The sequence below is a fragment of the Exophiala bonariae genome (assembly GCF_035927105.1).
Source record: "Exophiala bonariae strain CCFEE 5792 chromosome Unknown scaffold_16, whole genome shotgun sequence".
Taxonomy (NCBI): Eukaryota; Fungi; Ascomycota; class Eurotiomycetes; order Chaetothyriales; family Herpotrichiellaceae; genus Exophiala; species Exophiala bonariae.
In genome coordinates this window covers 725,733-746,837 of record NW_027042491.1, presented here as the reverse complement: position 1 = coordinate 746,837, position 21,105 = coordinate 725,733, and the positions used below count along the sequence as shown (strand labels likewise).

General features: G+C 49.6%; 8 protein-coding genes across 8 annotated transcripts; 4 read left to right on the top strand and 4 right to left on the bottom strand.

Annotated features, from left to right (window-relative positions):
* Window positions 1-714: 714 nt before the first annotated feature.
* Window positions 715-1,266, bottom strand: LTR84_003563 (uncharacterized protein; the record flags this gene model as incomplete). Its single annotated transcript, XM_064847151.1, has 2 exons — window positions 715-1,032; window positions 1,258-1,266. The coding sequence occupies 2 exons, from the start codon at window positions 1,264-1,266 to the stop codon at window positions 715-717; spliced, it is 327 nt and encodes a 108-aa protein (XP_064705504.1).
* Window positions 1,267-3,122: 1,856 nt separating this feature from the next.
* LTR84_003562 (uncharacterized protein) lies at window positions 3,123-4,573 on the top strand (the record flags this gene model as incomplete). Its single annotated transcript, XM_064847150.1, has 3 exons — window positions 3,123-3,449; window positions 3,499-3,663; window positions 3,728-4,573. 3 exons carry the CDS (start codon window positions 3,123-3,125, stop codon window positions 4,571-4,573), a joined length of 1,338 nt encoding a protein of 445 aa, XP_064705503.1.
* Window positions 4,574-4,694: 121 nt separating this feature from the next.
* Window positions 4,695-9,016, bottom strand: LTR84_003561 (uncharacterized protein; the record flags this gene model as incomplete). Its single annotated transcript, XM_064847149.1, has 4 exons — window positions 4,695-7,745; window positions 7,796-8,052; window positions 8,106-8,512; window positions 8,562-9,016. The coding sequence occupies 4 exons, from the start codon at window positions 9,014-9,016 to the stop codon at window positions 4,695-4,697; spliced, it is 4,170 nt and encodes a 1,389-aa protein (XP_064705502.1).
* A 503-nt stretch (window positions 9,017-9,519) lies between these two features.
* LTR84_003560 (uncharacterized protein) lies at window positions 9,520-9,981 on the bottom strand (the record flags this gene model as incomplete). The annotated part of the gene is made up of 1 exon (XM_064847148.1): window positions 9,520-9,981. The coding sequence occupies one exon, from the start codon at window positions 9,979-9,981 to the stop codon at window positions 9,520-9,522; it is 462 nt and encodes a 153-aa protein (XP_064705501.1).
* A 766-nt stretch (window positions 9,982-10,747) lies between these two features.
* On the top strand, window positions 10,748-11,861 carry LTR84_003559 (uncharacterized protein; the record flags this gene model as incomplete). The annotated part of the gene is made up of 2 exons (XM_064847147.1): window positions 10,748-11,518; window positions 11,574-11,861. 2 exons carry the CDS (start codon window positions 10,748-10,750, stop codon window positions 11,859-11,861), a joined length of 1,059 nt encoding a protein of 352 aa, XP_064705500.1.
* Window positions 11,862-11,934: 73 nt separating this feature from the next.
* Window positions 11,935-12,618, bottom strand: LTR84_003558 (uncharacterized protein; the record flags this gene model as incomplete). The annotated part of the gene is made up of 1 exon (XM_064847146.1): window positions 11,935-12,618. The coding sequence occupies one exon, from the start codon at window positions 12,616-12,618 to the stop codon at window positions 11,935-11,937; it is 684 nt and encodes a 227-aa protein (XP_064705499.1).
* A 1,047-nt stretch (window positions 12,619-13,665) lies between these two features.
* On the top strand, window positions 13,666-15,460 carry LTR84_003557 (uncharacterized protein; the record flags this gene model as incomplete). Its single annotated transcript, XM_064847145.1, has 3 exons — window positions 13,666-13,686; window positions 13,768-13,890; window positions 13,973-15,460. 3 exons carry the CDS (start codon window positions 13,666-13,668, stop codon window positions 15,458-15,460), a joined length of 1,632 nt encoding a protein of 543 aa, XP_064705498.1.
* A 1,147-nt stretch (window positions 15,461-16,607) lies between these two features.
* LTR84_003556 (uncharacterized protein) lies at window positions 16,608-20,147 on the top strand (the record flags this gene model as incomplete). Its single annotated transcript, XM_064847144.1, has 1 exon — window positions 16,608-20,147. The coding sequence occupies one exon, from the start codon at window positions 16,608-16,610 to the stop codon at window positions 20,145-20,147; it is 3,540 nt and encodes a 1,179-aa protein (XP_064705497.1).
* Window positions 20,148-21,105: the final 958 nt, after the last annotated feature.

Genomic DNA, 21,105 nt, shown 5'->3' with positions numbered 1-21,105 from the left:
GCACAAGGTCCTGGGAGGAATAAAACTCATAGTTGATTGCGGTTTTATATCTCTATAATTTCAGATGAGACATAAGATATGCAATCGCTTATTTTCCCATTTACACTGGACATCAACGGACCTATGGCTTACTTTTTATTGTCATGGCTATTTTTGCTCTTCTGTTGTTGCTCCCAGTTTCCGATACTCACCTCACCTACATGGAAGGACGCTCGATGTCGGCGTTTGTCGCTTCTACAGCCTTGTAACATGCTATTTCTTGGATTTATAACTGCTGGAGTACTCATGTGGAAGAGAAGAAGTCTGGCTGATTACAACTGGTCTTGAACCTGGTGTGTCATAGGCTTGTCAATAAGCTATGCTATTGCGGCGTCATACATACCGCGAGCTGCGCACAGGATGAAGACATTTTGTGGTTACAAATCTCGGACCACTTGAGCGTTCATGGCATTTGCAGATCACACTTATGGCTCCAATAGCAATGACTATGGACCATAACATTGAAATACAAGGCTCATCAATGGATGGCTATCATGAAAACAATTGTGCGTATTGCTTGATGGGGAACAAGGCGGAGGTCAATACATGATGTATAATCTAAGTGTGCCCAGGAGCCTTGTAAAACATAATTCGAGACAACCATACAACGATGTAACCCTATCCCACGCAGTCTATAGCCATTTCACCCGTACCAATAACCCAACAGGTTTCACTCTATCCCCTCGTCTTGGACCCAAGCTCAGGGGAAACGTGTTTATACGCCGTCTCCACCCTCTCTAGCTCGCGGTCCCCGACACTCTGTTCACGTTGCATAGGATCAAACTTATACAGCATGCCCGTCGTCTTCCGCTCCTTACGCGACGGGATATCTGACGCTTTACCCGGCATAATCCGCGCGGGATGGACAATATTGAGAAGCACAGAGGCAACCAGCATCGGCAGCGAGTCGAGACAATATTGATATGCCTCATGGTTAGGGACGTTGCTGTCAAGGCCTTGTGAGTATTCGGCCAGACGGAAGATGATACGCAGCTGGTGATGAGATGATTAGTTGGCTGAAAGGAATTGCAGTGCTGAATACTGGGGTGGGACGGGATAACTCACTGTGATTAATGTTAGTACTGCGTATAGTGTGTACAGCAGCATGAGGGCATGGGACTGAGTTTGCTTGCTCAGCCCTTCACCTCGGAGCAGAACTCTGTGGAACTGGATAGCGAATGCAACGAAGACGAAGATGAATAGTTGTTGGATTCCTACTCCAGCCATGTAGATATGGAGACCTGGTGGTTTCTTGTTAGTCGGTAGCCGGGGGATTCTCAAAATACGGATATCGGACGCTTACCCAGCAAGACTTCCGAGACGGGGATATTCTGACGCTCTGCATACGCCGCTCCGAGGATCTGTATGATAAAAGCACTATCATAGCGCCTTCAGCAAGTGCCATCGCAAGCCTATTGGTCGAGCTGAAGTAGACTCACATGATGTCCAGGAGCACAAAGTATAATCCGAACCTCCAGCCCGTGACACCGAGTATCTTAGCGTTCGGTGTGAAATTCCAGACCATTCGGCCCATAGTCATGTAAACGTATGCATTGGTCCAGAGTGGTGCCACCTGTTAAGGCCATCAGAAAATCTCCTAGTCAAGCCAGTAGAACGCCGGGCAGCCGTAAGGCAAGCCATACCAGTATGAGAATAAACCACCCAGCGTAATTCCCGAGACTAGCGGGGTTCTGGATACTGAGCACTCGGAAGATATATGCTATCGTCTGCCACAATGCGCCCTAGAAACCCCAAGTTTGAATTATTAGATACTCGAACTTGTCCTATCTTGGCATTTAGTGGATAGTGCTTACCATAGCGATGACCCACGTATACCATTTCCGGTGGTAGATCCCCTGAGCAATGTGCGCAACCATAGTGAAGGCAAATGCAATGGTCAAGACATATGCAGCTGCTATGGAGGGACAGAAATTCCACAGTGTGTCGGGAGTTGTGACGGCTACTGGGTCGGAAGCGAACCGAGAACGTTAGCGAGGTAATATGCATGGACTCAACAATGAGCCATGAGCAGATTAAAGGACCCTACCTTTGCAAGTTGCTGCCATTGTGTGTTGCGTGAGTGCTATCCGACGTTCGAGTAGCTTTGGGCTTTCTGATGGCTTTCAAGTAAAGACTGAAGCTGGCACAGTAGATATTGTTAACCTCCTGGAACTGGGCATCGCTGTGATATAAATATGCAGGAGGCTCGATATGAAATAATTGCATTCCAGAACTACGCAAATCTTGTTCCCCATACATGGTAAAATTAACTGTCGCCTGAGCCGCAGCTCTCGAGGCCTACGAGTGTAGCGAATTTGATGTCTTGAAGCCCGTCCTAATGGGAGACGTGGTGCAGCCTCACGGATCTAGCACCAAGATAGTTGAACTAGTTTAGTGACTTGATATATTATAGTTTGCTAGCGCATCTCGTCTTGCTCTTTCACTGGGTGCTTCGTAAGGACAGCGGAGCCATGGGGGCCTAAACCCACGTGATGGGCCAAAGCCGTGCGGTACTCTTAAAACCCGCCCCTGGTACTAGTTGCATCAAAACCCCAACTTGCGTCGCTTTCCTTTCGATTTGAATTGCTGTCTCGTATGGACGGTGTGTGCCACATTACTCATCAATCGTAAGGAAGGTTATCGTCCTGCACTTACGATTCATAGGAATTCCAACTTGAACCACCGCCACGACACTGACGGAGTTTGTGGGTGCCAGCAGGCTCCAGTCAGCCATGCCCAGAGTAAAGCCAGGCGAGCGCAAACGATCGTATGCTCCCAAAACCCGCTCGGGATGTATAACGTGCAAGTTCGTCAAGTCCCTGCAGACTCTTCGAAGGATCCACTAACCATAGAACTGCAGGAGTAGGGCTCGCTAATGTTGGTCTCAGTGAATCCGTTGCTGACCAAAGCCGATCAATCTAGTCCGCCGAGTCAGATGCGACGAAACTAGACCAAGCTGCACGAGATGCTTAACTACATCTCGCAAATGCGACGGCTACGCTGTCTCCATTGGGTCCCCCTCTCAGGCTGTCACATATCAAAAGAAGATACTGACGCCACCGCCGTCCCTCTTTGACGCATCCATGCCAGAAAAGCGAGCACTCCAATTTTTCTACCAGCGAACCAGCTCACAGCTTTCTGGTTTCTACAGTTGCGAGTTCTGGAACACTGGTGTTCTCCAGATTGCAAGTTGGGATGATGGTATCCGTCACGGTCTGGTTGCTCTTGCGTCATTGCACGAAGAGTACGAAATGGAAGGGGCCATATCTCTTCCGAGTTCGGCCAATAGTTTTGCCTTGGTCCAGTATAATTTGGCGATCCGTCAACATCTTGAGAGGGTACAGGATCTTGACCTCTCGGGGAACGTGGAGGTATTCGTCGCGCCGTGCTTGATATTTATCTGCATTGAAGTGGGTACCATCTTCCAGTCTCTCGAGAGGGTTGCTAAGTTATTTTCAGATGATGCGTGGCCGTTTCGGATCAGTCCTATTCCTTGTGAAGAAGGTGCTTGATATATTTGATGAATTCTTGTCCGGCGCTCCAACCTCTGTCACTCGGTCATCGCAAGTGCTGCTAGAAGCTTTCGAAACCCAGCTGCGAAGACTTGAAGCGCAAGCTGTTGGAGTAGGTTGGCACATTTTCTCCCCACATTCGAAGTAATCAAGAGACTTACTGACAACCGAGACAGTTGGTTGGACCTATGGCTTGGGGCAATCGATCCCGACCTCAAATAAAAACGAGCAGGTCCAGGATCCCTGAGTCCTTCCCATCTGTCATGGAAGCGCGTGACAGTCTCGAGTTCTACCGTCATACCTATACCATATCTCAGACCTCGTCCAACAACAATAACAACAACCATGGCGCCGCAAATCGTCAGATTGGTGGTCATGATGAGGTGGGATTATACCTCAACGTTTTCGACCGGTGGTCTACTGCATTCAGAAGTATGAACATTACGCTGTCTGAAAGTATGACGGATCAAGACAAGTATGCGAGCCAAGTTCTTGAGATACATCGACTTGGCCTTCAATCGTCGCTAGATCTTTTGTCAAAACGCCCTGAGATTGATAATCAAATGCTGTGGGATGATTATACCGACTCCTTCGACAATGCTGTAAGCATTGCAGAGTCACTACTTCAGAAGTCTTCGGCACAATCTGTTGAGCCTTCAACACGAAAGCGACCATTTTTCACACTTGACATCGGTGTTGTGGGACCATTATACGAGATCGCGCATCGTTGTCGTGATCCATTTGTTCGAAGGAGAGCAATTCACCTGCTCTATACCTATCCTCGTCAGGAAGGCATGTGGGACAGTTTACTTGCTGCTCGTGTGGCGGAGAGAGTTGTGGCAATTGAGGAGGGTGGCCTTGGGCCTGTTAGGAGTTGCACAGATGTGCCTGATTGGGCTCGAACTTCAGACGTGCTACCCATTTTTGATCTCGAACATCGAAAAGCCGTCTTGTCCTATCAGCGAAAGGAGAGTGCGTACAGCCATATTCGAGCGCCTGTACAAGAGGTCATACAGTGGTAGCACTGTGAGACTTGAAAGATCTGAAAAAGCAATGCCGAAATTCTCGTTTCTTAAACGATGTCAGGCACACGAATGGCCCGAACCTTGACAACCTGCAGACTTGAGGAATCGCTAGCTGAAGCTACCAGTCGGGTCTGTTGTGAAGCATTTCCGAGAGCTCGCCCGGACGAGCCAACAGCTCAGCATACGAACCCTGTTCAGCGACGGCTCCTTCCTTCATAACGATGACATGATCGGCAAAACTCATCATTGCCTTTGAATGTGTGACCAAGATGACCGTCAAGCGGCTGCCTTTCTCCTGCATCAGTCGGACAATGCTGTTCTTGATGACCCGAGCACTATCGTCATCCAAAGCGCTCGTAGGTTCATCCAAGATCAGAATACGTGGATTGCGTATCAGAGCCCGCGCAACTACAACGCGTTGCGCTTGGCCGCCAGACATGCCGATGCCACCTTCACCCACGACACTGGCGTATCCCTGTGGAAGTGACTGTATGAACTCGTGGATACCAGCCATATGTGCTGCTGCTTCGATTCTGGAAGCCGAGATCGAGTTCACGTCTGCTTGCAAACCATAGGCAATATTCTCGCGTACCGTCCCAGGGATGAGAACCGGGGTCTGGGGCACTATGGAGATCATGGACCGCAGGATCTTCAGGTGAAGGGATCTGATATCACGTCCAGACAATGTCAATGAAGGGGGGTCTCCGAATGGAAACGATGGAGATTGTGCCACCATATCAGGGGACGGTGGATATAAACCGAGGATGAGAGCTGTAATCGTTGACTTTCCCGAGCCCGATCCACCAACAATAGCAGTGTATCTACCTGAAGGAATCGTCAAGTTCAACCGAAATAGGGCGGACGTGTCTGGTCGTGTAGGATACCGAAAGGTCTGGTTGATAAAATGAATGGGACCTGTTAGCGTACTTGGATCGGTGGCATCGAGGATGAAAGTTCCCTTGTCCTCATGGGACACAACCAACATCTGAGCAAGACCGAGCAAGCGAGTGGCCGTGTCTTGTGCAGAATTGATTTGCGGTATATAGGTCATGGTTGCACTCGCATAAGTCGCCGCGAACAGAATTAGAGAGAATGATGTCAGAATGGAAGAGATTGCCCAATCCTGTTCTTTGGCGAGTTTTGCTCCATACCAAAATATCAGAGCCGTGAGAAAATGAACGGCTGACTCCGACAAGCCGTAGAATATCCCACTGAAGAAGGCACGACGGCGCCCTGTGGACAAAGCATCATGTGTTGCAGAGCTGAGCTTTTGATGAAAATAGGACTCCAGAGTAAGGGCTCGAACGGTTTTGATATCCATGAAAGCATCAACAAAGACGACCCCAATGTTATCACTCTTCATGTTGGTGGAATTTTCCCAGTGAGCTGAGACCAAATCAAATGTTTTAGCGAGCCCATACACGACTGGTGTTCCAGCAAGACTGACGAGGGTTATTTTCCAACACGTCACAAAGGCCCATGTCATCGCAACCAGGACCATGACGGCAACAATGACAATCTGTGCAGCGAATTTGCTGACTATGTCTTTGACTTCTTCCGCGTTCTGATCCAGTGCCGCTACTATCGTTGATGGTTTGTGCGTTTCTTCGTCAAACCAAGCTTTAGGTTGCCGTAAAATGCGGCACATTGCTTTAGACCTCAGTCCATCTACCCATGACTGGGCAACAAATTCCATCAAGTATGTCATTGCGAAGCAGCAAAGTCCATCAATGCATGCAATTCCGAGCATCTGTAAAGAATGCTGCAGAAGTTTCTCCTTGTATCCTGATTGGAGGAAGAAGGTGTTGACTACCTGTGCAAGGATATAGGAAAATATGGGCCCCATGGCTGCATGGCATATGGTTGCTACTAAAGCAATGGCGAGTCTTACCCGTATTTTCAGAGCAGAACCAGGGAACACCGACTTGAGAATTACGAAGAGTGACAAGGGAGGTTTTGGCTCTTGAGTGTTCTTAGATTTGCGGATGCGCATAATATATGTTGGCTCCAGTGGATTCTCGATAGTAGCCAGAGGGATAGGTAGTGGCTTGTTATGCAGATCACTCATTTTGTTCCTCTGTCCGAGGAAGCCATCTGTCCGGCGAAGGGACGCCAATAATTCCCCTGGAGGTGTATGCGATTTATCTGTCAGGGGCAGTGCAGGGTGAGAGGGAATCGGTGCATACAAGAACTTGGCTCGAGCAATTGATTGGCGTTTCAAATTCACCAAAGCACCTTGGACTCCAAGCGCAATTGAGTTTTTGAGTGTTTGTCGCCTAACATTGGTAGGGGAGTCGAGGGGTGCCATGTTAGTTATTGTGGGTGCACCAAAATGGTCCAACGACTCTTTCCACCTGGAAACCCTGTTCCCGGCGATTTGAATCCTTGTAGCATTGTTCGAAGGTGACGAGATGCTGAATATGGCTCGTGTTTCTTGGAAGGGCTTTTGATCAGAGTCCTGGTTCTTGCTAACGATTGTCAAACGGTTTGCCAGGTCGGCAATGTCCTTGCGAAGCCCTTGCTGAACAACCACACCAGCATCCAGAACGTATACCAAATCCTCTGGTCGGATCTGGTCGAGATCATGAGTAATGATGATGGTCGTTCTTCCTCGTCTCCAGCTCCGGATTGTTTCCATTACCCGAGTCCTGGTCGAATAATCAAGAGCGCTTGTCACTTCATCTAATAGCAGGACAGGTGTATCACGAAGATATGCTCTGGCGAGTGCAATCCGCTGCTTTTGTCCGCCTGATAAGGCCGACCCTCCAGTTCCAACCATGGTCCTGGGTCCGTCTGGAAAAGCGGCCACGGTTGCTTCCAGGGCTGCCAACTCAAGACAACGTTGGACTTCGTCTTCAGTCACGAGTGAAGGATCACTCTGACCAAGAGCAACATTGGTATGGATGGTGCCGGAAAATAAATGGGACTGTTGCTGAACAAGCGTGATATTATTCCTCAGCCAGGCTTTATCAAGATCATGTACATCCATTCCATCCAACAGGATCTTTCCCCGGCTATTGGGAGCATAGAAGCGGAGTAGCAAGGAGCCTATTGTACTTTTTCCACATCCACTGTTGCCAACCAGATAAGTCGTTTGACCTTCTGGGAAGTAGAGGGAGAAATCTCGCAATATAAGGTGCTCGGCATTCGAAGGATATCCGAAAGAGACCTAGATCATCAGCTCATGTCCATTTCAAGGGGATATGAAACCAAACGTACTCCACGAAATTCGATCTTGCCTCCACAGAAGGGTGGGATAAGGCCTCTACCACTGGACAAGCCAATTTGATCTTCCGAAATGTCTCCGATGATGCCTTTCAACACCAAAGCAGCAGCACGACCCTTTTGGAGTAAGATACCCTGTGGAAGGATTGTTTCAAATGACTTTGCAGCGATGACGCAACCCCAGAAGGTTATTATGACCTTGCCAGTCGTGGTCTGGCCTGCATGTACTTGTGAACCACCATACCAAAAGCCTGCTCAAGGTTATGAGATATCGTTTTTGCCTATGGTCAAGAGTCAAACTGACCTTGAACAAACATGGCACTTCCGATGGAGCGAGTGAATCCTGCCTGGAGCGCATTTGAAAATGCAAGCTTCAGATAATCCACGGCTGCGGTTCTCACGATATTGCCGTACCGTTCTTCTTCCTGGTATTGGGTATTGAAGCATTTTAAGATGACTATGTTGGAGATGGAATAGTTTGCGAGTCTTACCGCGTGAGTGAGGCTATGGTTGTGGCGCTCCGTATATTCCAACATGCGGCAAGAGGTCAACGCTACCCCCACAGCCATGATGGGCAGGCTTGCTACGATGACGAGACTCAATCTCCAGTTGGTGAAAAGTGCGAGTGCGAGTGCAGCCAGGGCCTGTGCAATGTATGCTATCGAGAAGCCAAGAGGTTGAGAAGTCGCAGTTCGAAGGTCTCTTATCTGCCTGGAGGTGTCAATGCCGGAAAATATCGACGAATGTCGCGTTATCTTACGTTTGCGTTCTACTCAGAAGCGTTTCCACACCTGTGGGTTGCAGGTCATACCATTCTTGGTCTTTTTCCAATAAAGTACGGAACAAATCTTCACGGACACATTTGGCCTGTAGCTCTCCAAATTGTAGCCAGCAGGTGAAGAATCCACCTCTGAGGAGGATCGTAGCTGCTCCAAGGATCAGGAACGCGTAAGTACTGCTCCTCATTTCTTCAGTGAAAGTGGTAACTTCGATATTGCCCGAGGCATATTCTGAGAAGCTGTTGAACACTGCTCCTAGGAAGATAATTGTAGCTGGAAGGAGAAGACCCGCAGCTAGAGATAGCAGGATTGCAGCCAGTAGCACTAGCAGATGCGCCTTCCTTGTGAACGCAAAAAGGAATCTCCAGCCCTTCGTCTCGTGGCCTTGCGATGAAGCCACATCGCTTGGAGGATGGGGTGGATCGATTGAACTCATTTCGCATCCCAAGGGCGCAGCAGGCGCGCGAGGAATATGTCAAAAAATGATCGCATAAATAAAATTGTATTAGAACCACGGGATACAGAAATAAAAATGAGGATGATCGGTTAGAATTGGCAATGTCGCTCTGCTTCGAGGTTGGTGTTTGTACGACATTCCGAGCGCCGAGACGACAATGGCTTAGTATTGTTCTCTTGGAATGCTGGCCACAGATCTCGGTAACCACTTAGCACATATCCTTGCTCGTGTGAGTTGAAGCACGCTGGTAGTACTCCTCGCTCTCATCTCTGTGTGAGGGTTGGGGCACGGTTCTCGAGTCTGGTCCTGTTGCCTTCCGGCGAAGCGCAATGGATTTATGCTAGGTATTGCAACCGTGCCCCATATTGATGACTGTCCGGAGCGAGATCGACTTGATCCAGAGGACCGTGAGTAGCAGTAGAAGATAGCCGATATTCGCCGCAAAGAAGTCGCACTGTTAAGCGCTGGACTTGATTGCATGCTCATTTCTTTTCCTTTTGCGCAGTCTCAAATACCCAGTCATTTAAGCCAGCACGGTTTCTAGCAATTTCTATTGCATAGAATTGCATTCTCACAGCAAAGATGGTCTCCTTCTCGCCATATTCAGTCTTTGGACTTTTGCGAAGCATGGTACCAAAATTGAAGTCTTCAATCTTGTTGTCGCCTTTTTCGTAGGTCATGGAGAAATTGCGCCATCTTTCCTTTCCTTCTTTGCTCTTCATTTTATCCTCCTCAATTGGTTCAGCTGGATCAAATTCAGGGAAATCCTTCTTGAAGTGCTCATAGATCTGATCGTCCAACCTTGTCAGTCGAAGCTTAGAACCAGGTAATTTTTCCAGAATGGACCAATAGACAGTCATGTGCTGGACTGCCTTGACAGCGAATTGCTTTTCCATGTCTTCATAGTTGGGAGCATTTTCGGCATCGAAATTGGTGAGAGACATTTTGATCTGTTGATGCCTGAATTGGTTTTTGGACGGGTGTCAGGTTGCGAATAAATAATCCTTTCCTGGAGTTCAGGTCAGATCGATCAAAGTTGGCTGGCACTACCTAATGCATAAAAAACAGTCGATGGCAGCGATTTGAATTCCGTGGTTACCTGTCAACGAAATAGTCTTCCGGCTTCTTTCAAATTCTAAGGGAAATGAATACACTTGACTTGTGAGACTGATCAGAGTCTCTCCGTCAGGTTAACATTGTGGTGGCAAGGCGGGCGATCTAAAGGTCTTGGCACCGAAGACATCGATATTCCGGACATGTTTATCCGGCTCCGGAACATGATGGTCTTGACGGTCACAGGACGGTCGAAATTTCACTCAGAAGGCTTCTCCTCATATGCCAAACTCCGCACAGGCAGTCCTTTTGTGTGATAGTCCGGCTACGACTCTGCTTCTCATTGCTCAGACAGTGCATGTTGACCCCGAAGAGCATGTGAAGACTGTCTTCTTCTTCTTCTCCTACTACCACGATTGCCAGTGCCATCTCGCCTGTCCAAGATCCCCACCTGCATAACCTGACTAGGTCCTTCTCTGGGGCTCGCTTGACTCCCAACTGTTCATCATGCCCTCAACACAACTTGCAATCTTCATCACCTCATAACAGCTTCAACGAAATCTCTAGAAGCCTGCCAGTATATCTTTCGAGTGATCAGTTGATCTAACTCCTCTCACTGCAAACCAATCCGAGGCGTTGGCTTCGGTCTCCAGCATCATGGAAATGCCACATTTACATCGACCGATCCCTCGCAGGACATTTGACATTACTCCTGCTTCAGCCGACTCGTCCTATCCTCCCTCTCCGGCCACTGAACCAAACAACCCGGACTTCTTGAACAGTCCAAAGCCAGACATGAACCCCAGCAGCCGCACTCGGTCGATCCTCAACTTGACATCATCTACCCTATTTGGAATCTATTCACCGGTGTCCGATGGGGAGCGAGAGGAGCTGTCCACTCCTTGGGGCACAGGGGCACAAACACCAAGTCACCGACGAAGCATTGATGATTACCGACCACAAGATCAGGCCTCGAATTGGGACACGAACACGGTCAAGAGCAGGCCAAAGCCACAACGACGAGGCTTCCAAGGGTACGTGGTTCCACTTGTGATACAAACCACATTACTATTTGCGTTTGGAGTTGGCTATGGTTCTATTGTGACGCACCTGCACCAATCTCGGCGGATCAAGCCTGTGCCTCTGCCAAACATCGACCCGTCATCGCTTTACCACTACCTCTGCTGGGGTATCCTCGGCGTTATCCTGGGCAATGCACTACCTTTGGTCGACTCCTTCTGGGAGCAGTCTGTCTCTTCGGTCAATTCCGCTAGTCAGACGGTTCAGAAATCCGCACGGGCCCCTGGATCATCAAGCAACGCAGAGCGAGAGGGTTCTACGTCGTCGAATCTTGACAACGGGACAGGGCCGATGTGGTATTCGACTGTTCGTAGTATGGGGGCTTTTGTCGGGATTGCATTTGCAGTGGTAAGTCAAGTCTCCACTTTACATGGTCCTGTGAACCATCACTGATTACTCATAGCGTCGGATACCGTGGCAATCCACGTTCCAAGTGGCACTGAGCCTGGCATTTGCCAACCCTGTGCTCTGGTATGTGATTGACCGATCTTTACCTGGATTCGCATTTTCGGCATTGGTGGGCATACTCGGGACGACTGTGTTACTGGTGGTGGACCCTAGTTTTGTGCCAGTGCCGGCAATTCATCAATCTATGGCATCGGAGCAGTTTGGTGTTTTCACATGGCTGGCCAGCATTTTGTTCTGTACCAGCATCTGTTTCGGGGCGATTGGAAGGCGACTTCAATTGTAAGCATTTGTCTAGGATGGGATTTCAGCGACAAAGGTGGTTCAAAAATCACAGTTCATATCAAATTCTTATGCGGCTAAAAGCCCTTGTTGACACCGGTCCAATCTGGGTTTTCGAGATGTGATTTGTAGAGGGCGTTGGGCCACGAGGCGGGCGGTGCTTTCAGGGGATTCTGCACCGCTTGGTGTACCACGGCATCCGCCAAAATCTTCTCGATATCCAGACGGGGCAATTTGATCTCGATTTCTCTACCATAATCGACGGCGTGGTGTGACTGGCGGGAGAGGGGACGGAAGTCGATCAAGACAGCGAGTCTGACCAGGCGGGCCAATGGGGTGATTCTCTCAGCAATATGGGGTGAGGTGTGCAAGGCTATGGCGACCCACACGTCATGGGCATCTGTTTCGGTGAGGTCGCGGTGGTGCTCCCGCAACAGGGCGACGGTAGTGTCAGCACCTTCGACCTCGAATCTCTCGGAAGTGGCATTATGGAGATGTGATGCACCCAGATCATGGCCGACGCATGCTGCGAACAGGAGATGGCCGTCGGCCAACGGGGAGGCTTCTTTGTGGGCCAGCCAGTTGGCGAATAGATATACCCGCAAGCTATGGTGGACTATGGACAGGGGGAGAGCGGAGACGACATGACGCAGAATGGCTTTACTCAGAGGTGTGTCTGGGACGAGAGAGTCGAGTTGTGCGAGAATGGTTTCATCAGGCTGCTCGGCTGAAGGACCCGTGTTAGTGGACGGTGGACACATAGTGGTTGATGTGACCGCGCCGGGTATCATGTATGACAGGCCCTCTTGAGGTGAAAAGACGTCAGTGCGTGACACTCGTGGCACTTGAGGACCTGTGTGTGGGTTCCAATTGTTGATGTTGATATTTCTTGTTTGTTTGTTGATATCACCTGGCACTCAAGTCGGGTGACCCTGATCAGGCGTGTTCAGTTCAAAAGAAGCGTTCATGTTCCTGTGAGGGAGGGGAGTGGTTTTAATTAGCATCACACACCACCATTGGGTGAGCCGAAGGGCGCGCACGTCATTTGTTCTCATTCGTACTAGTGCCCGTTTCTTGTTTTTCAAGTTTGATACACGTTCAGAACAGGATTATTTTTGGTATTTGTGTGAGTGGGAGTGGGCAACAACAACAACAGAACAGGTCATTGAGGGCATACAATTCCAGTAATACCAAGGTTATTTCATACACGATAATAGACACCACAAACAGAAAGAGTTCCAAGGTTGAGGTGCCCCCAAGGTCTCTGGTCCAACTCAGGCTCCGTACCCTCGGAAGCCCCTGAACATGGGACCCGATAGGCGTTAAATAACCCATCAACACTATCCCCCATTCAGCCCAAGTCAAACACGATTTCGCGAGACCCAAAAACAATCCCAAAACTTCAAACTTTGGTCGCAATTGGACTCACGCCCTCGCCAACTCGCCAAGCGCGCTCTTTGACACTCGAACTTGAACTCGACTCCCTGCGCCTGGAATCCTACAACCCATCAAACAGGCCTTGTCCTGGTTTTATTACCCCTCTGACCCAGTCCTTCACTGTCTCCGGATCTTCACGCTCTCTCCTGACTTTATTTGACGCCTGAATCCTCAATCATTATTACTGTCATTCTGATTCATCCCTCACGCTCGAGAGCTGGCTCTTCGTGCGACTATCAATTCTTGCTGCCCGACCGCTCCACTCTTTACATCCACGACTTCGAATAGCAACAAGTCTTTTCGAGCCCCAATTCCAGCCTTGTTTGCTCTCTCTGCTCACCGCTCATCATTCCACACGCCAATATCCCAATATGGTCTCCTTTCAATGCGAGGTTAGCATCCCCATCATCCTCAAATCTCCCCCGTGTTCCTCGTTGACCGCCACTGACCGCTCTCTTTGTTTTTCTCCACAGGCATGCGGCGATGTTTTGACCAAGAAGAAACTCGACCCCCACCGAAACCAATGTCGTGCCGCAGTTTTCACCTGCATAGACTGCATGACCACCTTCAATGGCCTCGACTATAGATCCCACACAGTATGTCCAGTCCACTATATCCCCCCATACCCCTCATTGGGCCGAGATGCAAGGGACTTTTGTATGCTAACATGATGCTCAGTCATGCATTTCGGAAGACCAGAAATACCAGGGAGCGCTGTACCGGGAGAAACCCTCCAAAGCAGCAAAACGAAAGTCGGTGTCCATTGTCGAGCCAGACGACTCCAAGGCCCTGGTGCCACGTCCAGCATATGTCGAGGACGCGCCCGATGTTGATGTCGACACTCCTCCTCATGTCCCCACCCCTCCACCCGCCGTTCCAGCCTTGACCCGTGATAGTGTCTTTGACTACATGGTGGACGAGAGCGCCCCAAACACTCCTCAGATCAGTTTTACGGCCAAAGAAAGGGAAGAAATGTCCATGGCCAAAGGTGCCCCATCCATCTTCACCAACAGCCGACCATCGAGCCAGAATGGATACAGAAATGAAGAAGAGCAGCTACTCAGTCAAGAGTATCTGGAAAATGGTTATACATGGGGCACCGAGCCCGTCAAGCCTCGGGGGATGCTGGACATGAACCACAGCTCCCTCACCTTGGAATTCATGACGCCTGCCGCCAAGGAAACCAAATCAAAGTTGGACAAAAAGTCCCGGACGCGTTCGCATAGTCGGACCGACAGTGGAAGTGGTCAGAAACGGAAACGTGATGACCAGACCCCAGGTGACACGCTGATGGTGGATACATCCAAGGTCTTGGACACCCCTACGATTGTCCATTCCGGTCTGACTGGGGGACTTAACCGGATGACCACCGCAGAGGAATATCCATTCCGACGAACACCCGAGACGGAAGAAAAGAACCAACTGGTGATTGAAAAGAATCGACCAGTTCGAAGAAGTCACAAAGTGGAAGATCCCACCTCGCCCATCAAACGTACCCGACACAGCAAGGAAGACCCCAACGGCCTGGGAATATCTATCAAGGGTCGTGCCGTAAAGGCGCTTTCGATGGTTGGGGTTGCCCTCCTTCCTGGCTCGGGCGACAATTCGAAGGAAAATCGAACGAGGAGAAGGGCCAGCTCGTCAGACCACGGCCAAAGCTTATCACGTGCCCGAGAGGGAGAGAAACGTGAACGAAAGAAACACAAAGTCCACCGCCATAACGGAACAGCATCGGCCAATGTTCGCCACGAACATCGATCCAAGCACCGGAGTAACAGTGAATCGCCATCTCACTCACCCAACGAAGGCACGACGCGAAAACTCAAGGCGATTGAATACCGCAAACAGGATGATTCGGGCTCGGACACCGACTCCGATCCCACACCTCAGAACGCTCAGGGTGACGTCTCGAGAAGGAAGTCTACCAACGGCACAATGGTGGTGTTTGGGGCCGAGGAAAAGCAGAAACGAGCATGCCGGAGCTTTCTAGCCAACGCACCAGGGCTAGATTCGGATAAAGGATATTCGATCCACAAAATGTTAAAACGATGGCATAAACAAAATGACGCCAGGAGTACGGCTCTCAAACTGGAAGAGGAACAGGACCTCTGGCGGGGTCTACGGATCAGGAGGAACGAGAAGGGCGAATTTGTTCTACTCTTGTGATTGACTCCACTTACCCATGTACACATATTGACATGCTTAGAACATGATTGATATTGAAAGAAGCGTGGAGTTGGAACATACCTACGTGGTTTCTAATTGTCGTTTTATTTGAGAACGATACAGACTTAATGACATGAATCTCAAGTTGACTGTAACACCCAACACTTGTTCGCCCGTACAACATGGAATACCAGGCGCCCCACGAGAAATTGACAACCAATTACCTGGGTAGATGCAAATGTGCTCACATTCAGATCAAGACCGAGCTCGGAGAAGGAGCACGTTCTCCATCTGACCTAACTCCGATCTGGACAGGGTAGAGTATTAGCTGAGAGACGAAGTTAGATGAACCACGAATTCTGAAGGAGAACAAAGTAGTCAGGTAGACGTCTGACTTGCAGAGCATTGCAGTTTTTAGGACTGCCTAGAACCTTGATGTCGACAGGATGAGCTCATGGCACATGTCACCAGACGCCGAAGTCAGGAGAAGATATACTGATTCGAGGTCTACCAAGATCGGCAGTGAAAGATGACTCAAACTCAACCGAGTATGGTTTGAAGACTCCTCCCAGTCTGAAACACCTCAAGATGGCTGATTGAGGACAAGCCGAGAAACTAAACTCTGGAAGGAACGTGCCGGCCACCAAGCCAGGAACCTTGGGATAACAGCCCCTTACCTCGTACTCGTCGAATGCCCGTTCGGAAAGACTAATCAACTCCGCCCCCAAAACTCCATCGTCGATTAGGGACTCGGCACCTACTCGTAAGGCTACCAAAATAAAAGTGCCAGAAGGAAAGGGCATGCCCGTGACAGACCCTACGCCGAGTGCCCACACCCACGCCCACGCCCGAAGAGCCCGAGGGCACGCCTGCACCTGTCCTGTCAACTTGGTGTCACCACCTTTTGGCAGTCGCACCCAGCAACTGTCAGTCGTGCTTTCCTCCCTTGATACCCACAACCACCACAACCACCTCCTCGTAAGCTGACCTCCCACAACCTCATCCCATTGACAACACAATCTTTCCAACCCCTTCTCCTTCCACAACCTTTATCAGTTATTCGTTGAATATATCATGGTTCAACTTACTTGAATATCCATCTTTGCATTTATTCCTTCGCTCTGGCTTCTTTCTCGCTCAACACGCCATGGCCAAACCTCCACTTCGGCCTCCCAGTGGCCGACGTGGAGGATCCAATAAATCCATGCTCACCTGGGCTATCCTCCTCCTCCTGATTGCTGCCGCTCAATCTCAATCTCAATCCCTCCCTCAATCCGACTCCGTCCAGAGAATAGTGGCCGCCACCCAAAGTCTTCACACAGAGTCGAGTCATCGCCCGAGGCCTGGCCGCAGTCCAGCAGAGATCCCTCTCCTCAACAACGACGTGACAACCGTCAACAAATTCCGAAGTACCGATGAATCCCCCGAAAACCACAAACTCCATCCTTTGGCTCCAGCTCACGACTATCGTGATGTTGTTCGAGCACCACTTGTCCAGCCTGTCGAGTCCTCTTCTGGTCTCTCTTCGCTTCATTCAGCGCGGCTGCTTCAAGACTGGGAGGTGGAGAACCTGATACTCCTAGCCACCATAGATGGCACAATCCATGCCAGAGATCGAAAAACTGGCATTGAAAGATGGTCTTTGGGCATTCCCAACAGTCCCATGATCGAAACCATACACCACAAGCTGAATCGGAGCCATTTGGAAAGCTCGCAGTATGAAGATGACTACATGTTTATCGTCGAGCCCAGCAAAGACGGAAACCTCTTCCTTCAGCACAAAGACCCCAGAATTGGTCTGCAGCGCCTCGGCGTGACCGTCAAATCCCTCGCCAGCGATGAGCCTACCATCATGGAGGATCCTCCTTTGGTTACAATCTCCAGCCAGAGAACCACCGCTTATATCGTCGATGCTGCCACCGGCCACATCATCCAGGAGTTCGATACATTGGCACCTTTCAACACCGATCAAAGCCGCAGCTGCCGGCGGCTGAGTGGTTTTGAATTAGACGACCCCGCCTGCGAACCATTGGGTGAGCTCAATCTCGGCAGAATTGAATACACCGTCCAGATATCTCACAAGTATACACGCCAATTGCTCTGCACCATCAGATTCGCCGAATGGCTGCCAAACAAAGCAGATAGCGATCTACAGGATCAGTATATTGCCCCTCTCGACAGCTACCACATTCAAAGTCTGTACAATGGCCGTATCATTGGTTTCAACACTGATTCGATCCAACCTCGTGCCTTCAAATTGGCCCTCGACACTCCCGTTGCTCGAGTTTTCGATGTTGTCCGCCCCATCGACAACACTGAACAGACTCCGAAATTGGTCCTTTTGACACGTCCCTCGGACACAGCCCTTGTCTCTTCCCCAGAAGTCTGGCGTAATGAAATGCAACGAGCTGACCGCGTCTTTGTCAACAAAACCGAGACTGGCGTGTGGTATGCAATGTCTGAGCTCTCCTACCCGGGTGTCACCAGCGGCGCTGCACCAGCTAGCTCTCACTGGAATTATGAAATTCTTCCCCTGGATTTCGATGGAGATCTCGATGAGATCGTCGGTGTCCATGTTCTCTCTCAATCTCAAACCGGTTCGCCATTGCGTTTGACCATCTCTCCTCCGCCGCCCAAGGACTTGGGTGAAGAGTGGGAGAGAAACATAATCGATCAAAAGCCACCTTCACCGCTGCTCCCTACCTTGAGCCATCCATTGTTATCGGTCTTCAACATCATTGTTGTCAGCATTTTGATCTTTATTTGTGGAGTGCAGTTGAAGCAACCTCTGATGTTGAAGTTGCAGCGGCTCCTGAAGAAGGCTGGTGTCGAGATTTCCATCGACAAATCCGCAACCGTAACAGCCACCCAGCCATCGCAGCCCCTTAGCGAACAGAACCCACCAGTCGCCAATGTGTCGGAAGAGAAGGATGCTGCGGAAGTGGTGACTGAGGTTGTGGAACAGATCACGACCCCGGCCAGAAGCCGCGCGCAGAGTTCAGTCGTCACCATTGCCAGCCCTGTCAAAGGTGCTGTCAAAATACCCGAAAATAATGAGGAAAGCTCTGATGGTGATTCCGAAGACGAAAAAGGAAAGCAAGAAAGTGCATCTGGTGAGCCAACAGAAAATGGTGTGGTGCCGCGTAAAAGACAAGCGAAACGTGGCAAACGTGGAGGGAAGAAAAACAAGAAGGGCAAAAAGACCATGGATCCAGAAATCATGGATGATGAAATTCTTACACCTGAAATTCCTATCAAAGATGGACCTCTTCAGGTCGGTCGGCTAAGGATTGATACCAAGGAGGAAAGCTGTTTGGGTCGTGGTAGCAATGGCACCGCCGTATTTCCAGGGACTTTGGACGGCCGTGAAGTTGCCGTGAAGCGCCTGATACGTTCCGCCAACAGCTTGGCCGCCAAAGAAATCAAACATCTACTCTCAAGTGATGAGAATCCCCATGTTGTACGATACTTCGGCAAAGAAGAATCTCAACACTTCACCTACATTGCACTTGAGCTTTTCACGACATCTCTCGATCAATTCATCGAACGACCCCTCCAGTATCCCAATCTGATCAAGCTTCCGGAAGGGTTTGATGTCAAAGACTGTCTTCGCCAGATCACAGACGGTGTACAGCATCTCCATTCACTCAAACTGGTTCATCGTGACATTAAACCTCAGAATGTCCTGGTCAAAGCTGTCAAGAGTAATCGACCCTCAAATGGTCTACCCAAACTTCAGTTTGTCATCTCGGACTTTGGTCTTTGCAAGCCTTTGGAAGAAGGACCCGAGTCAACCTTTGCTCCAACTGCCAATCACACTGCTGCCGGTACTACTGGTTGGCGTGCTCCGGAGTTGTTGGTCCATTCTCGTGCTGCTCTGACTGCACCAGGTTCCACTTCAACAGCATCGAGATCAACTGTCCATTCTAGTGAAGGTGTGGTTGATCGTCCTTCAGGCCGTCGGGCAACGAAAGCCATTGATATTTTCTCGCTTGGTTGTGTCTTCTACTATGTCATGACTCAAGGGCATCATCCCTTTGATGTTGGGGGAACTAGTCTCGGTCGTGATCTCAACATCAAGGAGAACAACTTCTCCACAGACGCCCTCCGCCTCCATGATTACCAATTTGATGCCGATGATCTAGTGATGCAAATGTTGAAGAACAATCCACGAGATCGACCTGATACACAAGATATACTTCGCCATCCATACTTCTGGGATGTGGCTGACAAGCTGGAATTCCTGTGTGATGTTTCTGATTGCTACGAAAGAGAGAAGAACTCGATCAACAACATCTTCGATGACAAAGCCATTCGAACCCCGGCAGAGCTAGCATCCTTTGCTGAATTGGCAGCGCTTGAGTCTCTGGCACCCAATGTCATTGGACCCTCGAATGATTTTCTACGGGCTATTCCTCGGAGCTTCATCAACGAGATGGGAAAACAACGGAAATACACAGGATCCAAGATGATCGATCTTCTACGTGTGATCCGAAACAAGAAGAATCATTTCCATGATCTTCCCGACGATGTCAAGGAACAGATGTTGGGCGGAGGAGCCAAGGGTTACTATGGATTCTGGGCCAAGCGGTTCCCTAGTTTGTTGATTAATTGTCATGCCTTGATCATCGAGAGGGGATTAACCACAAGATTCAGGATGGAGCGTTATTTTGAGGGTGGTCTATAGTTCTTGAATGATTTGCAATTGGACCACAAAGCAATGTAGCTTGAATTCTACCATTTACCTACGAATTACCAATTGTTCACGCGAAAAAGTAATGACGCTTCTGTACCTCGAAACTCCTAAGCAACTGCTTCGATTCTCTCACTCTATGCTTACCTGCTCCCTCGCTCTCACGATTGCTACGAAGTCGGATGGCTCCCCTCCAGCCTTTTCGTTCTCCCCTTATTCGTCACAGGCGCTGGAAGAGGCGATCCTACCTAGGTACTTAAGACCAAAATTACAATACAACGATAAGTCCTGTGCACCTCCGGAAAACCCAACGAGAATCCAACTCCCCTGTCTATTTAAACGTGCATGCCACAACGACATTATCCTGGATGGACTGGATGGACGGACAGACGGGCGATAGCTGAGATCTTGACTCTTGCCTGGTGTACTGGTGTACTGGGCATCGTTTCATCGCATCATCGCAGCAGAAACAAGGTTGCTGTAGCATGTCATATTGGGGGTGTTGGGGCTCCTTTCCAGGATTCTGTTTTTTCTTATGCTCGCATTGCTTTGGGCGTGCAGTGAGAATGACGTTGTTCGTTCACTAATTCACTGATTGATTGATTTGGTAGGTTGGTCTATTTTCACTTTCACTTGCAGGATCTATGCTCTTGTCTTGTCTATACTACTACAGAGGGAGGCTATATCGACCTGAGGGAAACCCAATCGCCCATTCGCAGTGGATGCTCAGGACTCAGATTACATGCTCTGCATGACACAACATGACATGGCACCTCCCGCATTGCATGTATGGATGGCATTGAAGCGACACTGCTTGTGTGACGGCCTCTGTACACCTGAGAGCCCCATGTTCTGGCGCCGGTTGGTTGTTGATCGTTGGTTGATGAGATGGGGAGATGGAGATGGATGTGAATCTGAATGTGTGAGTGCGGGTGGAAGAATCATTCGTCGA